Below are 21,685 nucleotides of genomic sequence, written 5' to 3' on the forward strand. Positions count from 1 at the left end.
AAGGAGAGCCAACCAGTCCATTCTAAAGGAGATCAGTCCTGGGTGTTCATTGGAAGGACTGATGTTGAAGCTGAAACTCCAATACTTTGGCCACCTGATGCAAAGAGCTGACTCATTTGAAAAGACTGTGCTGCTGGGAAAGATAGAAGGCAGGAGGAAAAGGGGACAATGGGATGAGATGGTTGGATGGCATCACCGACTCGATGGACATGGGTTTGGGTGGACTCCAGGAGCTGGTGATGGACAGGGAGGCTTGGCATGCTGCAGTTCATGGGGTTGCAGAGTCGGACATGATTTAGCAACTGAACTGAACTGAACTGATAAATTTCATTGAGAAAGACAAATTGGTTATAGAATGGATTACAGTGGCCAAAAATGGGTTGTATAATTAGAGAAGACAATTTAAGTCTGGTTATAAAAGCAGACACTCTGAAGGAGGCTATTGACAACTCTTCGGGGGAGGGATAGAAACTCTGGCCTCATAGAGCATGTACTGAGATCGCTTATTCTGGAGATGCAGGGGAAGGACAAATTGGACTTTGAGGGTTTCCTTTTTCTTAGATATTCTTTGGCTCAACATTGTTTCTCATCCTTCCATACTTTACATTCCAGGGATATGAATGGAGAGCGATGAAGCCCGGGAATTGGAGCCAGGTAACAGAGTTCATCATCTTGGGCTTTCCCCATATTCAGGGTGTTCAGGCTTTTCTCTTCCTCTTGTTACTCCTAATCTACCTCACTACCGTCCTGGGAAACCTGCTGATATTCTTGGTGGTCTGCCTGGACTTCCGGCTCCACACACCCATGTACCTCCTTGTCAGCATCCTCTCCTTAATGGAGCTTGGCTACACAGCTGCCACCATCCCCAAGATGCTGTCGAACTTGCTCAGTGAGAAGAAGACCATTTCTTTCTCTGGATGCCTCCTGCAAATCTACTTCTTCCACTCTCTTGGGGCTACTGAATGCTATCTTCTCACAGCTATGGCTTATGACAGATACTTAGCCATCTGTCAGCCCCTCCACTACCCTACTCGCATGACCCCAGCACTCTGTGTCAAGATTGCTGTTGGCTGTTGGTTGGGAGGCTTGGCTGGGCCAGTGGCTGAAATTTCCTTGGTCTCCCACCTCCCTTTTTGTGGTCCCAATCGTATTCAGCACATCTTTTGTGATTTCCCTCCTGTTCTGAGCTTGGCTTGTACTGACACATCGATCAACGTCCTAGTGGACTTTGTTATCAATTCTTGCAAGATCCTGGCCACCTTTCTGTTAATCCTCAGCTCCTATGTGCAGATCATCTGCACAGTGCTCAGAATTCCTTCAGCTGCAGGCAAGAAGAAGGCCTTCTCCACATGTGCCTCTCACCTCACTGTGGTCCTCATCTTCTATGGGAGCATCCTCTTCATGTATGTGCGGCTGAAGAAGAGCTACTCCCTGGACTATGACAGGGCCCTGGCTGTGGTCTACTCGGTGCTCACACCCTTTCTCAACCCCTTTATCTATAGCTTGCGCAACAAGGAGATCAAGAAGGCTGTGAGAAGGCAGTTAAAGAGGATGGGGATACTGGAGTGAAGGTGCAGGAAGCAGGCCAAGTGTGAAGCTGAGGATATGGTGACCTTGGGGGTCCTCAGTAGTCATAGATGAAATACAAAGTGTTCAGGGATTTTCTACATGGGCTACTGAACTGGGGCAAATGTTGCCTAGTTTTCAGTGATAGTACAGCTATTACAATGTCCACTGCAACCACATGTGACTTGGGATCAGAGACTGGCAATCCTCTCTAGCAATATGATACATTGCTGTGATTTTCAAATCCTGGATGTTTGTACACCATACTTTGGATGCTGGTCAAATCTATGTATGCCTTTTACATAAGCCTTTCAGATTTACTTGATTTAATGTAAATACATTTAGTCATATGATCAATAATAAAATTTCCTAAATACATCTTAGGGAAAAAAAGGTATTTCATGTATCATTTACAATCATTTCATGTATATGGAACATCTATGTATTAAAATGGAAAATACTGATGTAGTAGAGAGAAGCTTTCTTTCAACATCACATATATCTAGGTTTAAATTCTAGTTCATTTAATCAGTTATTAAATACATAATTTCTATAACTCAAACTTTCTTAATTGATGAGTCAATTTCATCATTTGTTATTTTTGAAGGTTGTTTTGAGGATTACTGATAAGGTCTGTAAACCACAGTACAAAATGTCTGGCATAAACTGATAAAAAAAAAAAAGAGAGTTACATTTATTTTATTTCTTTAACTCCACCCAGACCTCTCATCTTTACTCTGTTAGAACAATATCTAGGAAAACATAATTAAGCAAAAATATTTCCAAGATATTTTTCTTAAAAGGAAAAAAGGGGTAAACTAGCCAGAAGGAGAATTTGTGAGATGTGTTTATCTCAGTGGTCTTTTTTTTTTAAATTTAAATTTATTTATTTTAATTGTAGGCTAATTACTTTACAATATTGTATTGGTTTTGCCATACATCAACATGAATCCGCCACGAGTGTACACGTGTTCCCCATCCTGAACCCCCCTCCCACCTCCCTCCCTGTACCATCCCTTTGGGTCATCCCAGTACACCAGCCCCAAGCATCCTGTATCCTGCATCGAACCTGGGCTGGTGATTAATTTCTTATATGATATTATACATGTTTCAATGCCATTATCCCAAATCATCCCACCCTCGCCCTCTCCCACAGAGTCCAAAAGACTGTTCTATACATCTGTGTCTCTTTTGCTGTCTCGCATACAGGGTTATCATTACCATCTTTCTAAATTCCATATATATTATTAGTATACTGTATTGGTGTTTTTCTTTCTGGCTTACTTCACTCTGTATAATAGGCTCCAGTTTCATCCACCTCATTAGAACTGATTCAAATGTATTCTTTTTTAATGGCTGAATATTACTCCACTGTGTATATGTACCACAGCTTTCTTATCCATTCATCTGCTGATGGGCATCTAGGTTGCTTCCATATCCTGGCTATTATAAACAGTGCTGCGATGAACAGTGGGGTACACGTGTCTCTTTCAATTCTGGTTTCCTTGGTGTGTATGCCCAGCAGTGGGATTACTGGGTCATAAGGCAGTTCTATTTCCAGTTTTTTCAGGAATCTCCACACTGTTCTCCATAGCAGCTGTACTAGTTTGCATTCCCACCAACAGTGTAAGAGGGTTCCCTTTTCTCCACACCCTCTCTAGCAGTTATTGCTTGTAGACTTTCGGATCACAGCCATTCTGACTGTCCCAGTAAAAAGTGTGAAAATGAAAGAGTCTGTAGCAGGAAATAGGATCACTTTTTATGTTGCACTACTTTATTTCATTTCAAGCTAATTACTTCCCTTAATGTATGAAAAATAATCCTATGGTTTAGCATCTGAGAAATTCAAGTCTTTAATTATTATTTGGTGTTAGGGATTCTTTATACATTGGCTATCTACTGTTGGTAGATTATCAAATGTTGACTGTAAGAAAATCTTTAATTCTGTGTAGAATTATATAGATTGACATAATAGAGAGCCCAAAGTATCTGTATTTCTGCAATCTTCCATCTGTCAACTCAGCACATATTTATTTAGCTATTAGTGTACATGGAACAACAGACTGGTTCCAAATAGGAAAAGGAGTACGTCAAGGCTGTATACTGTCACCCTGCTTATTTAACTTATATGCAGAGTATATCATGAGAAACACTGGGCTGGAAGAAGCACAAGCTGGAAACAAGATTTCCAGGAGAAATATCAATAACCTCAGATATGCAGATGACACCACCGTTATGGAAGAAAGTGAAGAGGAACTACAAAGCCTCTTGATGAAAGTGAAAGATGGAGAGTGAAAAAGTTGGCTTAAAGCTCAACATTCAGAAATCAAAGATCATGGCATCTGGTCCCATCACTTCATGGGAAATAGATGGGGAAACAGTGGAAACAGTGTCAGACTTTATTTTTGAGGGCTCCAAAATCACTGCAGATGGTGATTGCAGTCATGAAATTAAAAGACACTTACTCTTTGGAAGGAAAGTTATGACCAACCGAGATAGCATATTCAAAAGCAGAGACATTACTTTGCTAACAAAGGTCTGTCTAGTCAAGGCTATGGTTTTTCCAGTAGTCATGTATGGATGTGAGAGTTGGACTGTGAAGAAAGCTGAGCGCCAAAGAATTGATGCTTTTGAACTGTGATTTTGCAGAGGACTCTTCAGGGTCCGTTGGACTGCAAGGAGATCCAACCAGTCCATTCTGAAGGAGATCAGCCCTGGGATTTCTTTGGAAGGAATGGTGCTAAAGCTGAAACTCCAGTACTTTGGCCACCTCATGTGAAGAATTAACTCATTGGAAAAACTCTGAGGCTGAGAGGGATTGGGGGCAGGAGGAGAAGGCGACGACAGAGGATGAGATGGCTGGATGGCATCACTGACTCGATGGATGTGAGTCTGGGTGAACTCGGGGAGTTGGTGATGGACAGGGAGGCCTGGCGTGCTGTGATTCATGGGGTCGCAAAGAGTTGGACACGACTGAGTGACTGAACTGAACTGAACTGAACTGTATATCAAATGCTGTGCTAAACTTTACATAAAATGATGACATACAAAATAGATGTTACTCTGTTTTTCTTTAAGTTCTTGTTCTTAGAGATGTTTTCAAAGAGTTGAAGATTCTAGACATTAAATTTGTGCTCAATTTGTAATTAGTTACAATTAATTGATTTAAGTTGTGGCAATTAGTAATTAAATATTCATGCACTCTCTTCCCAGGTGATGCTACTGGTAAAGAACCTGCCTGTCAATACAGGAGATATAAGAGACATGGGTTTGATTCCTGAGTTTGGAAGATCCCCTGGAAGAGGGCATGGCAACCCTCTCCAGTACACTTGCCTAGAGAATCCCATCTACAGAGGAGCCTGGCAGGCTACAGTCCATAGGTCTCAAAGAGTTGGACATGACTAAAGCGACTTAGCATAAACACATGCAATCTCTACTCAAATTAGTTACATTTAAGATGAAAACTGAAGGGTAAATCACAATTAGACATATTTATGAAAGAAGTAATTGGAATAATTATTTCTATTTTACAGAATTGGAAATTTAGACTTAGATAAAACACCTGCCAAAACTATAGAGCAAGTCAGAATCAGGGACTCTGCATATGAAAACAAAGTCTTATAAACAAATTCTATTTCAAAATATAGATATTTTACTGATTAATTTCTCTGAACACAGTGATTTTAAGTGGATGGGATGGATGGATTGGGAAGAGATTATTGAAAGGAGATAACAATATCAACAATAAATGTTATCTCTTGGACCTTTTTTACTTTACCCTGTATGGAAGTTGATTAGTCCAAGATATATGGGATGGGATGTAGCATAGCAAAATGAATAATAAAAAGTTTATTTTTAAAGGAAAAATAAGTATTGAATTTAGGAATATCACTGGCTAAACTGATTTAAACCAGGGTTTGGCACAACCAACCAGCTTTATGCAGACCTGGTGCTTTGTTCCTGGAGAAATGAAATTTAAATGCAGAGAATGAGGTTCTCCAATCACAGTTTTAGAGAAGTAGTGTTTAATTCCATGCTCTGATGGTACTATTTTGCTAAAGGGTTTAGTTATAGCTCTGATCATTTTTTAGTTACAAAATGTAAAGAATTATGTCTTCTGAAAGACAGTAAATTTCCAACATGGGGAGACGTGATCACATCTTAGCCAGGGCTCTGTAATCTATGTGTGCAATGGCAAGGTGTTCTTTAGTTTGTGCCAAAAGTTCATACAACAATTTCAGTGCTTGGCCTTGGGTAACTCATGTTATGAAATTTGGGTAACTCAGCATATGCTACTGGGATTTCAGAAAGCAAAAACTAAAGATTGAATGATATTCCCTAGAGATGTACAAAATGAGGGGCCTGGAAGTAGTTTTCAGTTTAGAACAATAATAAAAGAAAAAAAGCATTGATTAATAGTAACTAATATTGAATAAGCACTATAGACATTGTGCTTGGCATTTTATATACCTTACAGCATTTAATCCTCAAAAGCCTTGAAGATCCCATATTATAGAGAGTGACACTGTAGCTCAGGACACCTATGCTAGTTCCCCATGGTTGTACAGCTGGCAAGTGGAAAAGTAAAGATTCATGTTCAGACAGTATGATCTCAAATTCTCAATCTTAGACCACATTAAGTTTACTCTAATAAGGAGAAGCAATCTGAAAATTAGAGCTATCCAACACTGTAGGAGACCACCTTGGTTAAGTGTTCAAGCAGAGATTAGATTACATTTGTTCAGATATGCTGAATAGTAATTCTTCATCAGTTCAGTTCAGTTCAGTCGCTCAGTCGTGTCCGACTCTGTCACCATATGAATCGCAGCACGCCAGGCCTCCCTGTCCATCACCAACTCCCGGAGTTCACTCAGACTCACGTCCATTGAGTCAGTGATGCAGTCCAGCCATCTCATCCTCTGTGGTCCCCTTCTCCTCCTGCCCCCAATCCTTCCCAGCATCAGAGTCTTTTCCAATGAGTCAACTCTTCGCATGAGGTGGCCAAAGTACTGGAGTTTCAGCTTTAGCATCATTCCTTCCAAAGAAATCCCAGGGCTGATCTCCTTCAGAATGGACTGGTTGGATCTCCTTGCAGTCCAAGGGACTCTCAAGAGTCTTCTCCAACACTACAATTCAAAAGCATCAATTCTTTGGCACTCAGCTTTCTTCACAGTCCAACTCTCACATCCATACATGACCACAGGAAAAACCATAGCTTTGACTAGACGAACCTTTGTTGGCAAAGTAATGTCTCTGCTTTTGAATATGCTATCTCGGTTGGACATAACTTTCCTTCCAAGGAGTAACATCAGGTGTAGAGATAACTTGATGTCTCCAAAGGTAAACTTGGAGTTCAGAACAAATGGGGAAAATAACTACTCTCTTGTTCTAATGACCTTAAACAGAAATCAAAGGCACTATTATACATAGGAGATACTCTTATCCTGAGATAGGGCTGGGTCTAGGAAATTCTTAAGAGCATGAAGCAGTTAAGACTAATCATTAGCCTGATGATTATCTTAGACTAATCATTATCTTAGTCTTGCTCCTCTGAATACTGCATCAACCTGTTTGACACATCCTCTCTTCTTCATTCCTTCTCCTTTGCTACTTTAGGCTGATATGGATACTCAGTTTTTACCAAGACCATCTTTTCTCTCTCCTTTGTTTGTTCTCACAGGTATTGATCCACCTTTGTCAGTCAGCCCAGCTTCTCAATCAGTCAGTCACTTAGCCAACAGCAAACCTTGGATAGTCAACAGATGCTATGCTGAATGGTGTAACATTCATAAGGATGAGGAAACCTTATCCCTGTGGATCCTTAGTCCAATGGGAGATGTGCAGTAAGCAAGAAACAGCACGACAAGCAAAAAGATAGAAAATAAGTCACATCAAAACAAGGGCCTATATTGGTCCTGATGTCAGTACCCAGAATATCATACTTAAATATGAGGAATCTTTCTTGAAGCTTGCAGTTAATATTGAGAAGTAGAGGACAATAATAGTAAAAACAATAATTTCTGAGCTTCAGTGACAAAAGTTAAAGTTCAGTTCAGTTCAGTTCAGTCTCAGTCATGTCCGACTCTTTGCTACCCCATGAATCGCAGCATGCCAGGCCTCCCTGTCCACCACCAGCTCCCAGAGTTCACTCAGACTCATGTCCATCGAGTCAGTGATGCCATCCAGCTATCTCATTCTCTCTCATCCCCTTCTCTTCTTGCCCCCAATCCCTCCCAGCATCAGAGTCTTTTCCAATGAGTCAACTCTTTGCATGAGGTGACCAAAGTACTGGAGTTTCAGCTTTAGCATCATTCCTTCCAAAATCTCTTTCAGAATGGACTGGTTGGATCTCCTTGCAGTCCAATGGACTCTCAAGAGTCTTCTCCAACACCACAGTTCAAAAGCGTCAATCCTTCAGCGCTCAGCCTTCTTCACAGTCCAACTCTCACATCCATACATGACCACCAGAAAAACCATAGCCTTGACTAGATGAACCTTTGTTGGCAAAGTAATGTCTCTGCTTTTGAATATGCTATCTAGGTTGGTCATAACTTTCCTTCCAAGGAGTAAGTGCCTTTTAATTTCATGGCTGCAATCACCATCTGCAGTGATTTTGGAGCCCCAGAAAATAAATTCTGACACTGTTTCCACTGTTTCCCCATCTATTTCCCATGAAGTGATGGAGAATCAATACGCTAGATTGAAAGAGAGAAGAAAGGATGAAGAAAAGATACATATTCAAAGAGGCTTGAAGAACAAATACTAAATGTTTAGAAGATTTAGATGAAATAAAATAGCCTAAAGCTGGGAACACTGAGTCTATAGGGACCATTTTATGTTAAGAAAAATGTGAATTCAATGAATAACAGCACTCATTAAAATAGCAACAATAATTATTTATCAGACTCTGAGGCCGAAGAATTGATGCTTTTAAACTGTGGTGTTGGAGAGGACTCTTGAGAGTCCCTTGGACTGCAAGGAGATCCAACCAATCCATTCTGAAGGAGATCAGTCCTGGGTGTTCTTTGGAAGGAATGACGCTAAAGCTGAAACTCCAGTACTTTGGCCACCTCATGCGAAGAGTTGACTCATTGGAAAAGACTCTGATGCTGGGAGGGATTGGGGGCAGGAGGAGAAGGGGATGACAGAGGATGAGATGGCTGGATGGGATCACCGACTCGATGGATGTGAGTTTGAATGAACTCCCGGTGTTGGTGATGGACAGAGAGGCCTGGTGTACTGCAATTCACAGGGTTGCAAAGAGTCTGACATGACTGAGTGACTGAACTGAACAAAAATCAGAAACAAAGATCAAAAACACTGATATGATAGCCACTAATTAAATCCTGTGTACTTAACAGAGTACCTAACATAGAACTGCTAGTCAAACATTTTTTTTTCATAAATCTTGAAATCTCGAGGAGCAAACTGTTTCATCACTTTTTGTTTAATAGTTATCATATTTACTGAATATCATATTTCATTTGGAAGGTTAGGTTTAGTAATTGGTCCAGAATGAAAGCCATGTAAAGTGAGCACAATATCTTGGCAAATAAAGACCTGACTCTGGGATCAGGTAGAATTGAATTTTTGCTCTGGATTCCTAATAATAAGCTCCACATACTTGAACTATTGAAACTGTTTCGTGTTTTCCATTTGTAAAACAAAAAGATTTAATGTTTATTTCATAGGGTTGTTGTAAGAATAAATGAGTAATACATTTAAGATCTTTATCTTAAATTAAAAACAAAAAATCTTAGATCTTATGCATGTCAAGAAGCCCTAGAGCTAGGAATGAGTTTAGTCATTCCCACATCTGACTCATCATCAGAATATTCTTGGAAACTTCTCAGAAATGCACAAGAATGGGTTTCACTTTAAGATTTTCTGAGTCATAAGTTCTGATGATCAATCAGTTCCAAGACCCATGTAATTTTAAAGACAAGGAAATGGCACAGCTTAGTGGCAGAAAAAGACAGAATATTTTGTCCTTGAATCCTATAGTTCAATAGTCTTTCCACAATCACCTGAGGAAAGAACACAAAGGAAAGAACTCATGACTCCTAGTACTCATTAAAGACTGGTAAGTTTTCATGAAACTTTGAGGAAAAGAAATGGGTATAATTTATTTTCTTGAACACAGAATATAGTAAATGAACACATGTATTTATTGGGGACAAAACATGAAGTAGAATCCTGAATTTAAGTCCCAGCTCTGTCACTAATGATCTATATGACTTTAGGAAGATCATTAAACTTCTTTGAACCTTTGTTCCAACATTTAAATAATGGTGATATCTGATCTAATTGCTTTTTTTTTTTTCAAGTCAAGAGGATTCATATATGTGAAAATATTTAAAATAAATATTTTAATTAATTTATTTAATTTATCTAGTAAATTACTAGAGGAAATAGTGGACTATTATTAATTACTATGTCACTCTATTGGGCTAAAATTCTATACAGATGGTATACAAGATCAGAACATGGCCATTGAGTTGAATTTGTGCATTAAATAAGCTAAAAGTGAAGATTTTTTTTCTGTAGTTTCAGGAAATTGTTTATTGATGTGGAATGTGGAACTGCATGGGGTTCATCATTGGAAAGAGGATTGGGGAAAAGTTAACAGCAATATCAAGAACCATGATGTCTTTTATGCTTCTTCAGTCCTGCTCTCTAGCCTCATCAGCACTTGGGACCACAGAAAACAAGGGCAGGAGTCTTGGTAATAGAGTGTGAGGAAGAAGCCTGCCTGCATCATAAAGCAGGAAAACCCACGTATACTGCTTTCAGCTACCACAACTACATCAATGTAAATAAGCTCTGCAATCGCTATCAATGACTTGGATACAGCAGTTTCTCATCCTTGTTTATAATAATAGAACAAGTAGCTGTGACAATAGAAAAAGAGCATAATCGTGAACAAGACAAGGGACAGTGCAAAGCTGAACTTCCAAGAGTTTTTTTCAGAGTCTAGAGAGATCTCAATCTATCTCTTAACCCCACCAGCCCTCTTCTGATAGCCAAATAGCCTCCCAATTGCATCTTTCATATCCTTATTTCTCAGGCTATAGATAATGGGGTTGAAGAAGGGAGCAAGGATAACAAAAGTGACAGCAATTGCTATGTCCCAAAACACCGAGTAGGTGGCTGAGAATCGCAAGTACATGACAGCCACACTGCCAAAAAACAGCAAGAACACAGCAAGGTGGGCAGCACAGGTAGAGAAAGCTTTTTGGCGGCTTTCAGCTGAGGGCATTTGCAGAATCACCACAATGATCCGGATGTAGGATAGAGCGATGACCAGGAAGGAGGCCAGGATCTCCACTGCATGGATGGCATCCACAATGATCACCAGGGATGTATCTGTGCAGGCCAAGCTCAATACAGGGTTGAAGTCACAGAAGATCTGCTGGATCTGATTGGAGCCACAGAAAGGCAGGGTGCTAATCCATGCAATTTCAGGGAGCACCAGAAGGAAGCCACAGAGGCAGGATCCAGCTGCCAGATAGATACAGAGTTTGGGAGTCATAATGGTTGGGTAATGGAGGGGGTTGCAGATAGCTATGTACCTGTCAATGGCCATTGCTGTCAGGACACAGCCTTCTGTGATGCCAAGTGAGTGGAAGAAGTACATCTGCAGAAGGCAACCAGCAAGAGAGATGGTCTTCTGCTCACTGACTAGGCAGGAGAGCATCTTGGGGATGGTGGTTGTGGTATACCAGATCTCCAGGAAAGAGAGGACACGGATGAAGAAATACATGGGGGTGTGCAAGGCCACATCCAGCCGGGTAACAATGAATATCATTAGGTTTCCAGTTACGATAAATCCATAGATGAGAAGCAAGAGAATAAAGAATAAGAGGCCACCTTCATGTAAATGCGGGAACATAGAGAAGAGGAACTCAGTCACCCTTGTCTGATTCTCACTGGTCATCACCTGTGTCACCTGGGAAGGGAAGAAAGGAGACCAAAACTCCTGAAATTGGGATGGCGATTACTTATTGAAAATTGCTTTACTCTTTTCTGTAATCAGTTACTTAACCTGATACTGGGGCCCTAAACAGGCCAGTTAGAAATCTCTCCAGTTGCACCTCTATGCAGGAACATCTGAAATGCTTGCTTTTGCACCCCTAAATTAATCTTTTTGTAAACATCTTCAAATGATATGAAGAAAACACAAAGCAGCACACAATTTTAATTCTCTTGAATTATTTTCTGGAGGTGCAGTCAATTTTTTAATTTTTGAGGTTTTTGTCCCACTCTGTGTTTAGCTTTAAAACATGTACCTTTCTTTTTGACTATTCTCAATTTCTGTTCTTTAGAAAAGCAATTAAAAAATATAAAACACCATCAGAAACACTTCACTCAATAAGTCTTCAGTTGATCACTCATACTTTCTAGCTCTGCTATCTAATCTTAGATTGGCTACCTTTATCACTCTGCCTCTCTTCTGTTGGTTTCATAGCAGCAAGTCTATTTTCCATTTAAAGCATAGGAACCAACACACAAGAAAGCATCCCTCCTCCCCTCTGCTTTCTCTGTAACTCCCTCTCCTTCTCTTCTCTCAGTGGTTGATAATGATAGGTGCTCAGACCAAGAGTCTCTTCAGAATCACAGTATATCTGAAAAGTGGCCATTGAATTTTGGACAAATATGTAATTTCAACCTTGCACATCCCATTCCTCCTAGAAAGACCACATCTAAGAACCAAAGGGAGGAGGAGATCATCCTGAAATTAAAAAAAAAAAAAATAGCTTCTCGAATAACTTTGGCAATCTTGGGAAGAAAATGCCACAAAAGTCAGCTGCAATAGAAATCAGGCCAACATCTAGTTGTTTGGAAGAAAGGGCAACTAAATTTTTTGAAAGACTAATTAAACTTAAGTATAGCAGTATGCTTATCTATTAACTATTTAACATCTTTTTCACTGGTCTTACCTCCATGAAGTCATTCTACAGATGAATATTTCTATGCATGGTCTTACTGTCCCTTGTCTTTTCAAAAACATTAAAGGATAAACCCAAAGATCATAGCCTTATATTTAGTGTCTTTTCTCATCAGGTTCCAATCAATTTTTTTTCTTTTTCTTACCTTTTATGGATTTCAATTTATTTATTAATTTTAAAGATTATTGAGGTGTAGTTACTTCATAATGTTGGTCAGTTTCAGGTGTACAGCAATGTGAATCAGTTATACCTATACACAGATCCATTATTTTTCAGATTCTTTTCCCATCTAGGTCACTGCAGAGTACTATGTAGAGTTCTTGTGTTATACAGCAGGTCTTTATTCAGTTCAGCTCAGTTCAGTCACTCAGTCGTGTCTGACTCTTTGTGACCCCATGAACTGCAGCACGCCAGGCCTCCCTCTCCATCACCAACTTCCAGAGTTTACCCAAATTCATGTCCATTGAGTCAGTGATGCCATCCAACCATCTCATCCTCTGTTGTCCCCTTCTCCACCTGCTTTCAATCTTTTCCAACATCAGGGTTTTTTCAAATGAGTCAGCTCTTTGCATCAGGTGGCCAAAATATTGCAGTTTCAGCTTCAACATCAGTCCTTTCAATGAGCACCCAGGACTGATTTCCTTTAGGATGGACTGGTTGGATTTCCTTGCAGTCCAAGGGACTCTCAAGAGTCTTCTCCAACACCACATCCCAAAAGCATCAATTCTTCTGCGCTCAGCTTCCTTTATACTCCAACTCTCACATCAGTACATGACTACTGGAAAAACCAGAGCCTTGACTAGATGGACCTTTGTTGACAAAGTAATGTTCCTGCTTTTTTATGCTGTCTAGGTTGGTATAACTTTCCTTCCAAGGAGTAAGTGTTTTTAATTTCATGGCTGCTGTCACTATCTGCAGTTATTTTGGAGCCCCCCAAAATACAGTCAGCCACTGTTTCCCCATCTAGTTGCCATGAAGTGTTGGGACTGGACACAATGATCTTAGTTTTCTGAATGTTAAGCTCTAAGCCAACTTTTTGACTCTCCACTTTCACTTTCATCAAGAGGCTCTTTAGTTCTTCTTCGCTTTCTGCCATAAGGGTGGTATCATCTGCATATCTGAGGTTATTGATATTTCTCCTGACAAACTTGATTCCAGCTTGTGCTTCCTCCAGCCCAGCATTTCTCATGATGTACTCCATATAGAAGTTAAATAAGCAGGGTGACAATATACAGCCTTGACGAACTCCTTTTCCTATTTGGAACCAGTCTGTTGTTCCATGTCCAGTTCTAAGTGTTGCTTCCTGACCTGCATATAGGTTTCTCAAGAGGCAGGTCAGGTGGTCTGGTATTCCCATCTCTTTCAGAATTTTCCACAATTTATTGTGATCCACACAGTCAAAGGCTTTGGCATAGTCAACAAAGCAGAAATAGATGTTTTTCGGGAACTCTCTTGCTTTTTCCATGATCCAGCAGATGTTGGCAATTTGATCTCTGGTTCCTCTGCCTTTTCTAAAACCAGCTTGAACATCTGGAAGTTCACGGTTCGCATATTGCTGAAGCCTGGTTTGGAGAATTTTGAGCATTACTTTACTAGTGTGTGAGATGAGTGCAATTGTGTGGCAGTTTGAACATTCTTTGTCATTGCCTTTCTTTGGGACTGGAAAGAAAACTGACCTTTTCCAGTCACTGTGGCCACTGCTGAGTTTTCCAAATTTGCTGGCATACTGAGTGTAGCACTTTCACAGCATCATCTTTCAGGATTTGAAATAGTTCAACTGGAATTCCATCACCTCCACTAGCTTTGTTTGTAGTGATACTTCCTAAGGCCTACTTGACTTCACATTCCAGGATGTCTGGCTCTAGGTGAGTGATCACACCACTGTGATTATCTGGGTCATGAAGATCTTTTTTGTACAGTTCTTCTGTGTATTCTTGCCACCTCTTCTTAATATCTTCTGCTTCTGTTAGGTCTATACAATTTCGGTCTTTTATTGAGCCCATCTTTGCATGAAATATTCCCTTGGTATCTCTAATTTTCTTTAAGAGATCTCTAGTCTTTCCTATTCTATTGTTTTCCTCTATTTCTTTGCACTGATCACTGAGGAAGGCTTTCTTATCTCTTCTTGCTATTTTTGGAACTCTGCATTCAAATGGGTATATCTTTCCTTTTCTCCTTTGCTTTTCACTTCTCTTCTTTTTACAGGTATTTGTAAAGCTTCCTCAGACAACCATTTTGCTTTTTTGCATTTCTTTTTAATGGGATTAGTCTTGATCCCTGTCTCCTGTACAATGTCATGAACCTCATTCCATAGTTCATCAGGAACTCTGTCTATCAGATCTAGTCCCTTAAATCTATATCTCACTTCCACAGTATAATCAATCATAAGGGATTTCATTTAGGTCATACCTGAATTGTCTAATGGTTTTCCCCACTTTATTCAATTTAAGTCTGAATTTGTTCATGATCTGAGCCACAGTCAGCTCCTGGTCTTGTTTTTGCTGACTGTATAGTGCTTCTCCATCTTTGGCTGCAAAGAATATAATCAATTTGATTTTGATATTGACCATCTGGTGATGTCCATGTGTAGAGTCTTCTCTTGTGTTGTTGGAAGAGGGTGTTTGCTATGACCAGTGCATTCTCTTGGCAAAACTCTATCAGCCTTTTCCCTGTTTCATTCTGCTTTCCACGGCCAAATTTGCCTGTTACTCCAGGTATTTCTTGGTTTCCTACTTTTGCATTCCAGTCCCCTATAATGAAAAGGACATCTTTTGGGGGTGTTAGTTCCCAAAGGTCTTGTAGGTCTTCATAGAACCATTCAGCTTCAGAGTCTTCAGTTTTTCTGGTCAGGGCATAGACTCGGATTACCGTGATATTGAATGGTTTGCCTTGGAAACGAACAGAGATCATTCTATCATTTTTGAGATTGCATCCAAGTACTGCATTACTGCATTTCTTCTAAGGAATTCCTGCCCACAGTAGTAGATATAATGGTCATCTGAGTTAAATTAACCCATTCCAGTCCATCTTAGTTCGCTGATGTTTCCTAGAATGTCTATGTTCACTCTTGCCATCTCCTGTTTGACCACTTTCAATTTGCCTTGATTCATGGACCTGACATTCCCGGTTCCTATGCAATATTGTTCTTTACAGCATTGGACCTTGCCTCTGTCACCAGTGACATCCACAACTGGATGTTGTTTTTGCTTTGGCTCCATTCCTTCATTCTTTCTCCTTCATTCTTTCTCCACTTATCTCCAGTAGCATATTGGGCACCTACCGACCTGGGGAGTTCATCTTTCAGTGTCCTATTTTTTTGCCTTTTCATACTGTTCATGGGGTTCTCAAGGCAACTGAAGTGGTTTGCCTTTCCCTTCTCCAGTGGACCACATTCTGTCAGACCTCTCCACCATGACCTGTCCGTCTTTGGTGGCCCCACATGGCATGGCTTAGTTTCTTTGAGTTAGACAAGGCTGTGGTCCATGTGATCAGATTGGCCAGTTGTCTGTGTTATGGTTTCAGTCTGTCTGCCCTCTGATTCTCTCTCTCAGAGCCTACCATCTTACTTGGGTTTCTCTTACCTTGGACAGGGAGTATCTCTTCACAGCTGCTCCAGCAAAGTGCAGCTGCTGCTCCTTACCTTGGACATGGGGTAGCTCCTCTCAGCCACTGCCCCTGACCTGTCTACTTTATATATTTTTGAATAACTTAATAGTACTGTGTCTATGTCAATTCCCATCTCTCAATTTATCCCTCCTAGCCCCCTTTCCCCTGGTAACTATACATTTGTCTTCTATATCTGTGGCTCTATTTCTGCTTTGTAAATAAGTTTATTTGTTCCATTTTTTGGATTCCACATATAAGCAGTGTCATGTATTTGTCTTTCACTGTCTACTAGTCAAAGTTTTAAGCCAAATATTTTTCTATATGCTCATCAGCTCTGCCATATAGGACCAATTTCCTGCATTTTATTTTTATATCATTCTTTTCTTCCATTTTCTTGATCTCTTCCTATTGGAATCCAATTGCCAATATCCAGCAAATGCTCCCATTATCATAAAAGTCTCACTGATTCTTACTACCAGAAGGAAACATCCTCTCTTAAGAATACTTTATATTTTCTTGTTTCATGATATTTAACACATCTTTTTTGCATTTCCCCCTGGTGGCTCAGATGGTAAAGAATCTGCCTGCAATGCAGGAGACCCACATCAGACAGTAAAGAATATGCCAGCAATGCAGGAGACCTGGATTTGAGTACTGATTCTGGAAGATCCCCTGGAGGAGGAAATGGCAATCCACTCCAATATTCTTGCCTGGGAAATCCCATGGACAGAGGAGCATCATGGACTTTAGACCATGAGGTCACAAAGAGTCAGACATGGCTGAAGCAATTGAGCAGGCATGCATGCATGCTAGGGAGATTATTATTATTGTTTTACAGGTAGAGAAATTGAGAACCAGAGGGGAAAAGTAATTTCCCAAATTCACATAGCTAGGATCCAAAGCAATACTTGGAATGTTGGTCTTTAGGTCTTTAGTCACTATTAATATTTGTACCACACTGGGCAGTTTAGATCAGGATTCATCATTCGTTCTGTTTCCTTCTCTGAGTGCCACTATGTGTTTACGACTGTCCTAGGTATGAGATGAGAGAGCTAATGTGTTTTTCCCCCAGCTCAGGTCAAACAGAGGTTAAAATAAAAGCATTGAAGACTAGGAAAATTAGTTTTAGAAGATGTCTCTTACCTTATGTCTCAAGCCTTGAGGAAGAAAGATAGGAGAGCCAGGTTTTGGAAGAGAGCAGGCACCAGTGAAGTAGAAAGGCAGAGGGCATGCACTGAGAAAGATGTGAGAGATCTGAGTTTTCTCTGTTGGAAGCAGCCACATTTCTGTCTCTTGTGTGTTATCTTTTCTCAGCCTAAAGTCTCAGAGAATGGCCATCCTGAGTAGTCATTATAGAGAACACAGATGGATAAAGCAAGAGACCATGGAGCTATGAAAAGTGGAATTTCAGAGCTAAGTGGCTTAACTAGAGTGACTATTTCTTACTTTGAGTAAGTATCTTCTCACTAGCAAGTTTACATTGTTATCTACCATCTGTACATCAGTTCAATTACATTCATATGTTTACTGATCCTCTGCTAGGTGCCAATCACTGCTGAAGGTTTGTGCATAAGTGTGTGCTAAGCCATGTCTGAGTCTTTGCAACCCAATCGACTGTATCCTGCCAGGCTCCTCTGTCCATGGGATTTTCCAGGCACAAATACCAGAGTGGGTTGCCATGCCCTACTCCAGGGGATCTTCCCAACTTAGAGATAGAACCTGTGTCTCTTACATCTCTTGCATTGGCAGGCAGGTTCTTTACCACTAGTGACACCTTGGAAGCTTGCTGAAGCCTCAGGGGCTATATAAAGTTGAATAAAACATTAATTTTTGCTCCTGAGACACATAAAGAACATTTAAGAAAATCCTGGAATAACAGTTAATCAGCAGTGCCCAAGGAGTTCAGCCTACAGATTTTCATTGTAGAGTAAAAAGAGACTTGAATTAGATTGCAGTCCTGGAAATAAAGAAGTAAAATTCTCTTTAAGTCCCCCAGGAACCCACAATTCTTTGGACTTTAAAATTTTAGTGTTGGAAAGACCTTAGATATCATTAGTATCTTCATCTGTTAGATGAACAATATTCTTCCTAATATCCTTTCTAATTTCTTTACTTATTCTAATTTCTTTACTTATTCTAATTTCTTTACTTATATAATACAGTTCTAAACAGTCCACATTCTGAGAAAATTTTACCATGAAAGAAAATTTAACTTGAAAAAACAGGTTAATTTGGGTACCAAACGCAGGTTAGCAGGCTCAACTGGCTTACCACGTACCTTGCCTGAGACCACAAGAACGGTCCTCAGAATCTCTGTGACAACCTGCCCCTTCTGCTAGTTTGTCAGTGAGACTATAGATGTTTCTGCACTCTCTTTCTGGAGTATCTAGAATGGAAAGATTATCTTGCTTGGGAGTTTCTCTTTAGATAACACAGGATCTTTAAAAAGTGGTGCATCTCATTCTCCACTCTAAAGGACCTATTAGAGGAAGCATTTCACATGGTAACTAGACGTTCCTGAGGGGGTCAGGTCTCAAAACTTTCCTGTGGCTAAATAATCTTATCTCTCACAGGGGAGTATAGATCTAGGCACTGGGGCCCAGAATGACAATGGGTGTCAGAACAGACTTCTCTCAAGATCACACCTCTCTGAAACAGACCACCAGCAAACACTACTTTCTTCTCAGCCTTTCACTCATTTTTCACTATGTTTTCCACTTTGGCTGAGATGATGATAATGATGATGATAATAATATATTTTTGAAGTTTTAAATACACATTCATTTAATTCTTTTTTTAAATTTATTGTTTAATTGGAGGATAATTACAAGGTGCTTGTTTCTGCCATAAAACTATGTGAATGTGTCTTAATTTTATATATTTGAGTGTGGCTCAGACCATGAACTCCTTATTGCCAAATTCAGACTTAAATGGAAGAAAGTAGGGAAAACCACTAGACCATTCAGGTATGACCTAAATCAAATCCCTTATGATTATACAGTAGAAGTGACAAATAGATTCAAGGTATTAGAATTGATAGAGTGCTTGAAGAACTATGGATAGAGGTTCCTAGCATTGTACAGGAGGCAGTAACCAAAGCCGTCCCCAAGAAGAAGAAATGCAAATAGGCAAAATGGTTGTTTGAGGAGGCCTTACAAATAGCTGAGAAAAGAAGAGAAGTGAAAGGCAAAGAAGAAAAGGAAAGATATACCCATTTGAATGCAGAGTTCCAAGAATAGCAAGGAGAGATAAGAAAGCCTTCCTAACTGATCAATACAAAGCGATAGAGGAAAACAATACAATGGGAAAGATGAGAGATCTCTTAAAAAAATCAGAGATACCAAGGGAACATTTCATTCACAATGGACACAATAAAGGACAGAATAGTATGGACCTAATAAAAGCACATGATATTAAGAAGAGGTGGCAAGAGTACACAGAAGAACTGTACAAAAATGATCTTAGTGACCGAGATAACCACAATGGTGTGATCACTCACCTAGAGCCAGACATATATGTGTGTGTGTATATGTATATATACACACATATCATCTCCCTTTTGAGCCTCCCTCCCCTTCATTTAATTCTTTAGAAAAAGAATTTGTAAGCTTAAAATGATTAACATGGTAAATTTTATATTACACACTTTTTACCACAATTAAATATAAAAAGCTATTTGTATGAGATAGCCAAGATAAGAGTTATTCCCATTTTACAGATGGAATAATTCAGAGCAGTTAAAGGCTTGCTCCAGTTCACATAGCCAAAAAATGCAAGGGCAAAATTGAACCTTGAGCCTCAAAACTCAAAATTAGCTAAAGATTAACCTTTCCTTTTGATTACAACTTTTATTATTCCCAAATATATATTCTCTAAAATGATCTTTCACTTAACTTGCAGTATCATTTAATAGGACTTGGTTTAACTAAGAAGGAAGGCAGGGAAAATAAGGACATTCCTGGGCTTTTGCTTTACACTTTTCTATTTTCCACTCTATTCCTTGCCTTGAACTGTAAGTCCCAGCAACCAAACTGTTTGTAGCCATACTCTCAGAATGCTATTTTGATCTATCATGCTTTGGGTTTTTTCCCTATTCTTTCCTCTTCCTGAAATTTCAACCCTGCCTTTCTTCTTTCCACCCAAAATATAGGCATACACTTCATCTCTGTAATTCTTATTAATTTTTCGAGTTTCAGTACATTACCATCTTCTTCAGGAAGCCTTTCTTGGTTCCCAGGTTGTTTTGGGGGGTCTTCTTTTGTGTTCCTAAAGCATCTGGTACATACATATGTTGTTGACATTATCTAGTTATATGTCCAGGTTCTAAGAAATTTAATGGTGATCTATAATTATCTATTCATATTTGAATTTCTACTACACAACCCAGGGACTTACATGGAACTCAAGTAACATATGCTTAATGAAGAGGATAAACAAAGGTCTAGCCATGAAAATACAAGAACTATGTTTGTAGGATATTAAATATATTTCACTTGAAACAGAGGGCTTGTAAAGTGAATCAGTGGAGAAATGGCATTGAAGGATTAAGTTAGGTGGATTTGGAGATCTAGAATGTCAAGTGTTGGGATTTTTAAAATATATTTTGCAAGCAGTATGAAGTTATTAGGTAATTTTAGAGTGGACATTAATGCACAAAATTTCACTTTAATGTATAGAATACAGAGAAATTATGGAAGTGAGAAATGTCATTAATTTATTTAACTAGCATTTATTCATCACTATTCAGGCATCAGACTCTTTTCTGCAATGGTCTGGAATAAAGGCCTAAATAAGACAGTAATAATGAAGCTAAAAGGATAAAAGGGATATGAATAAATATGAATAATCAATAAGGTCTGACAACTGACTCTATATAGGGCATGTTGGAAAGAAGAGCATTAAAGAGACAGATTTTAAGTTTGAGTTAGTTTGTCAGGCACCATTATTGATAAATACAGTAACAGCTAAAGCAAAAGCTAATAAAGGGGGGAAATTATAAGATGAGTTATAGATATGTTATTCTGAGTATGTGGACAAACTTAGAAATTTCTTATTGCCATTAAGGATGAAGAAGTGGACTTCAGGAGAGATGAAAAGTCTATGGACTTAGATACAAGTGTTAACTAAAGATAATAATTGAACTATGAGGATGCACTAGATAGTTGAAAAACAGTGTCAGAAATAGCAAGAGAGACTGGAAGATTATAATTGGTGGGTGGAGGAATATAATACATAACTATTATTTACTGGGTTAAGTATGTGCTAAAAATGCACCAAGGCAATTATATATTTCTTGTAATTTCAGTATTTTTATAAGTTACTCATTAGTATCAACCACTTTAAAAGTGAGGAAACTAAAGTTTAAATGACTTATGTATCATCCCCATAGTCATGTAGCTAAGAAGGTGACAAAGTCAGAATTAGAAGCTAAGTCTATCTTACTGTCTTGTTGCAAAATATCCAGGGAACTAAGAGAACAAAGACACAGCTGTGCCATGAAAATCAAGGCAAAAAAGTACAAGAACAAATAAATGATCAATGAGTGAGATCTGGAAATGATCTAG

The 21,685-nt window shown here is 39.3% G+C and overlaps 2 protein-coding genes across 2 annotated transcripts; one reads left to right on the forward strand and one right to left on the reverse strand.

Moving 5' to 3' along the window:
* Positions 1-630: 630 nt before the first annotated feature.
* On the forward strand, positions 631-1,569 carry LOC129655955 (olfactory receptor 6N1). The gene has a single exon (XM_055586752.1). It carries the CDS (start codon positions 631-633, stop codon positions 1,567-1,569), a length of 939 nt encoding a protein of 312 aa, XP_055442727.1.
* An 8,986-nt stretch (positions 1,570-10,555) lies between these two features.
* On the reverse strand, positions 10,556-11,580 carry LOC129655956 (olfactory receptor 6K6). The gene has a single exon (XM_055586753.1). The coding sequence runs from the start codon at positions 11,501-11,503 to the stop codon at positions 10,556-10,558; it is 948 nt and encodes a 315-aa protein (XP_055442728.1). The 5' UTR covers positions 11,504-11,580.
* Positions 11,581-21,685: the final 10,105 nt, after the last annotated feature.

Source organism: Bubalus kerabau, chromosome 6, assembly GCF_029407905.1.
Source record: "Bubalus kerabau isolate K-KA32 ecotype Philippines breed swamp buffalo chromosome 6, PCC_UOA_SB_1v2, whole genome shotgun sequence".
Classification (NCBI taxonomy): domain Eukaryota; kingdom Metazoa; phylum Chordata; class Mammalia; order Artiodactyla; family Bovidae; genus Bubalus; species Bubalus kerabau.

Bases quoted from the DNA above. Each gene is read 5' to 3' on its own strand.
- LOC129655955 (XM_055586752.1), top strand. From the start codon at position 631: ATGAAGCCCGGGAATTGGAGCCAGGTAACAGAGTTCATCATCTTGGGC.
- LOC129655956 (XM_055586753.1), bottom strand. From the start codon at position 11,503: ATGACCAGTGAGAATCAGACAAGGGTGACTGAGTTCCTCTTCTCTATG.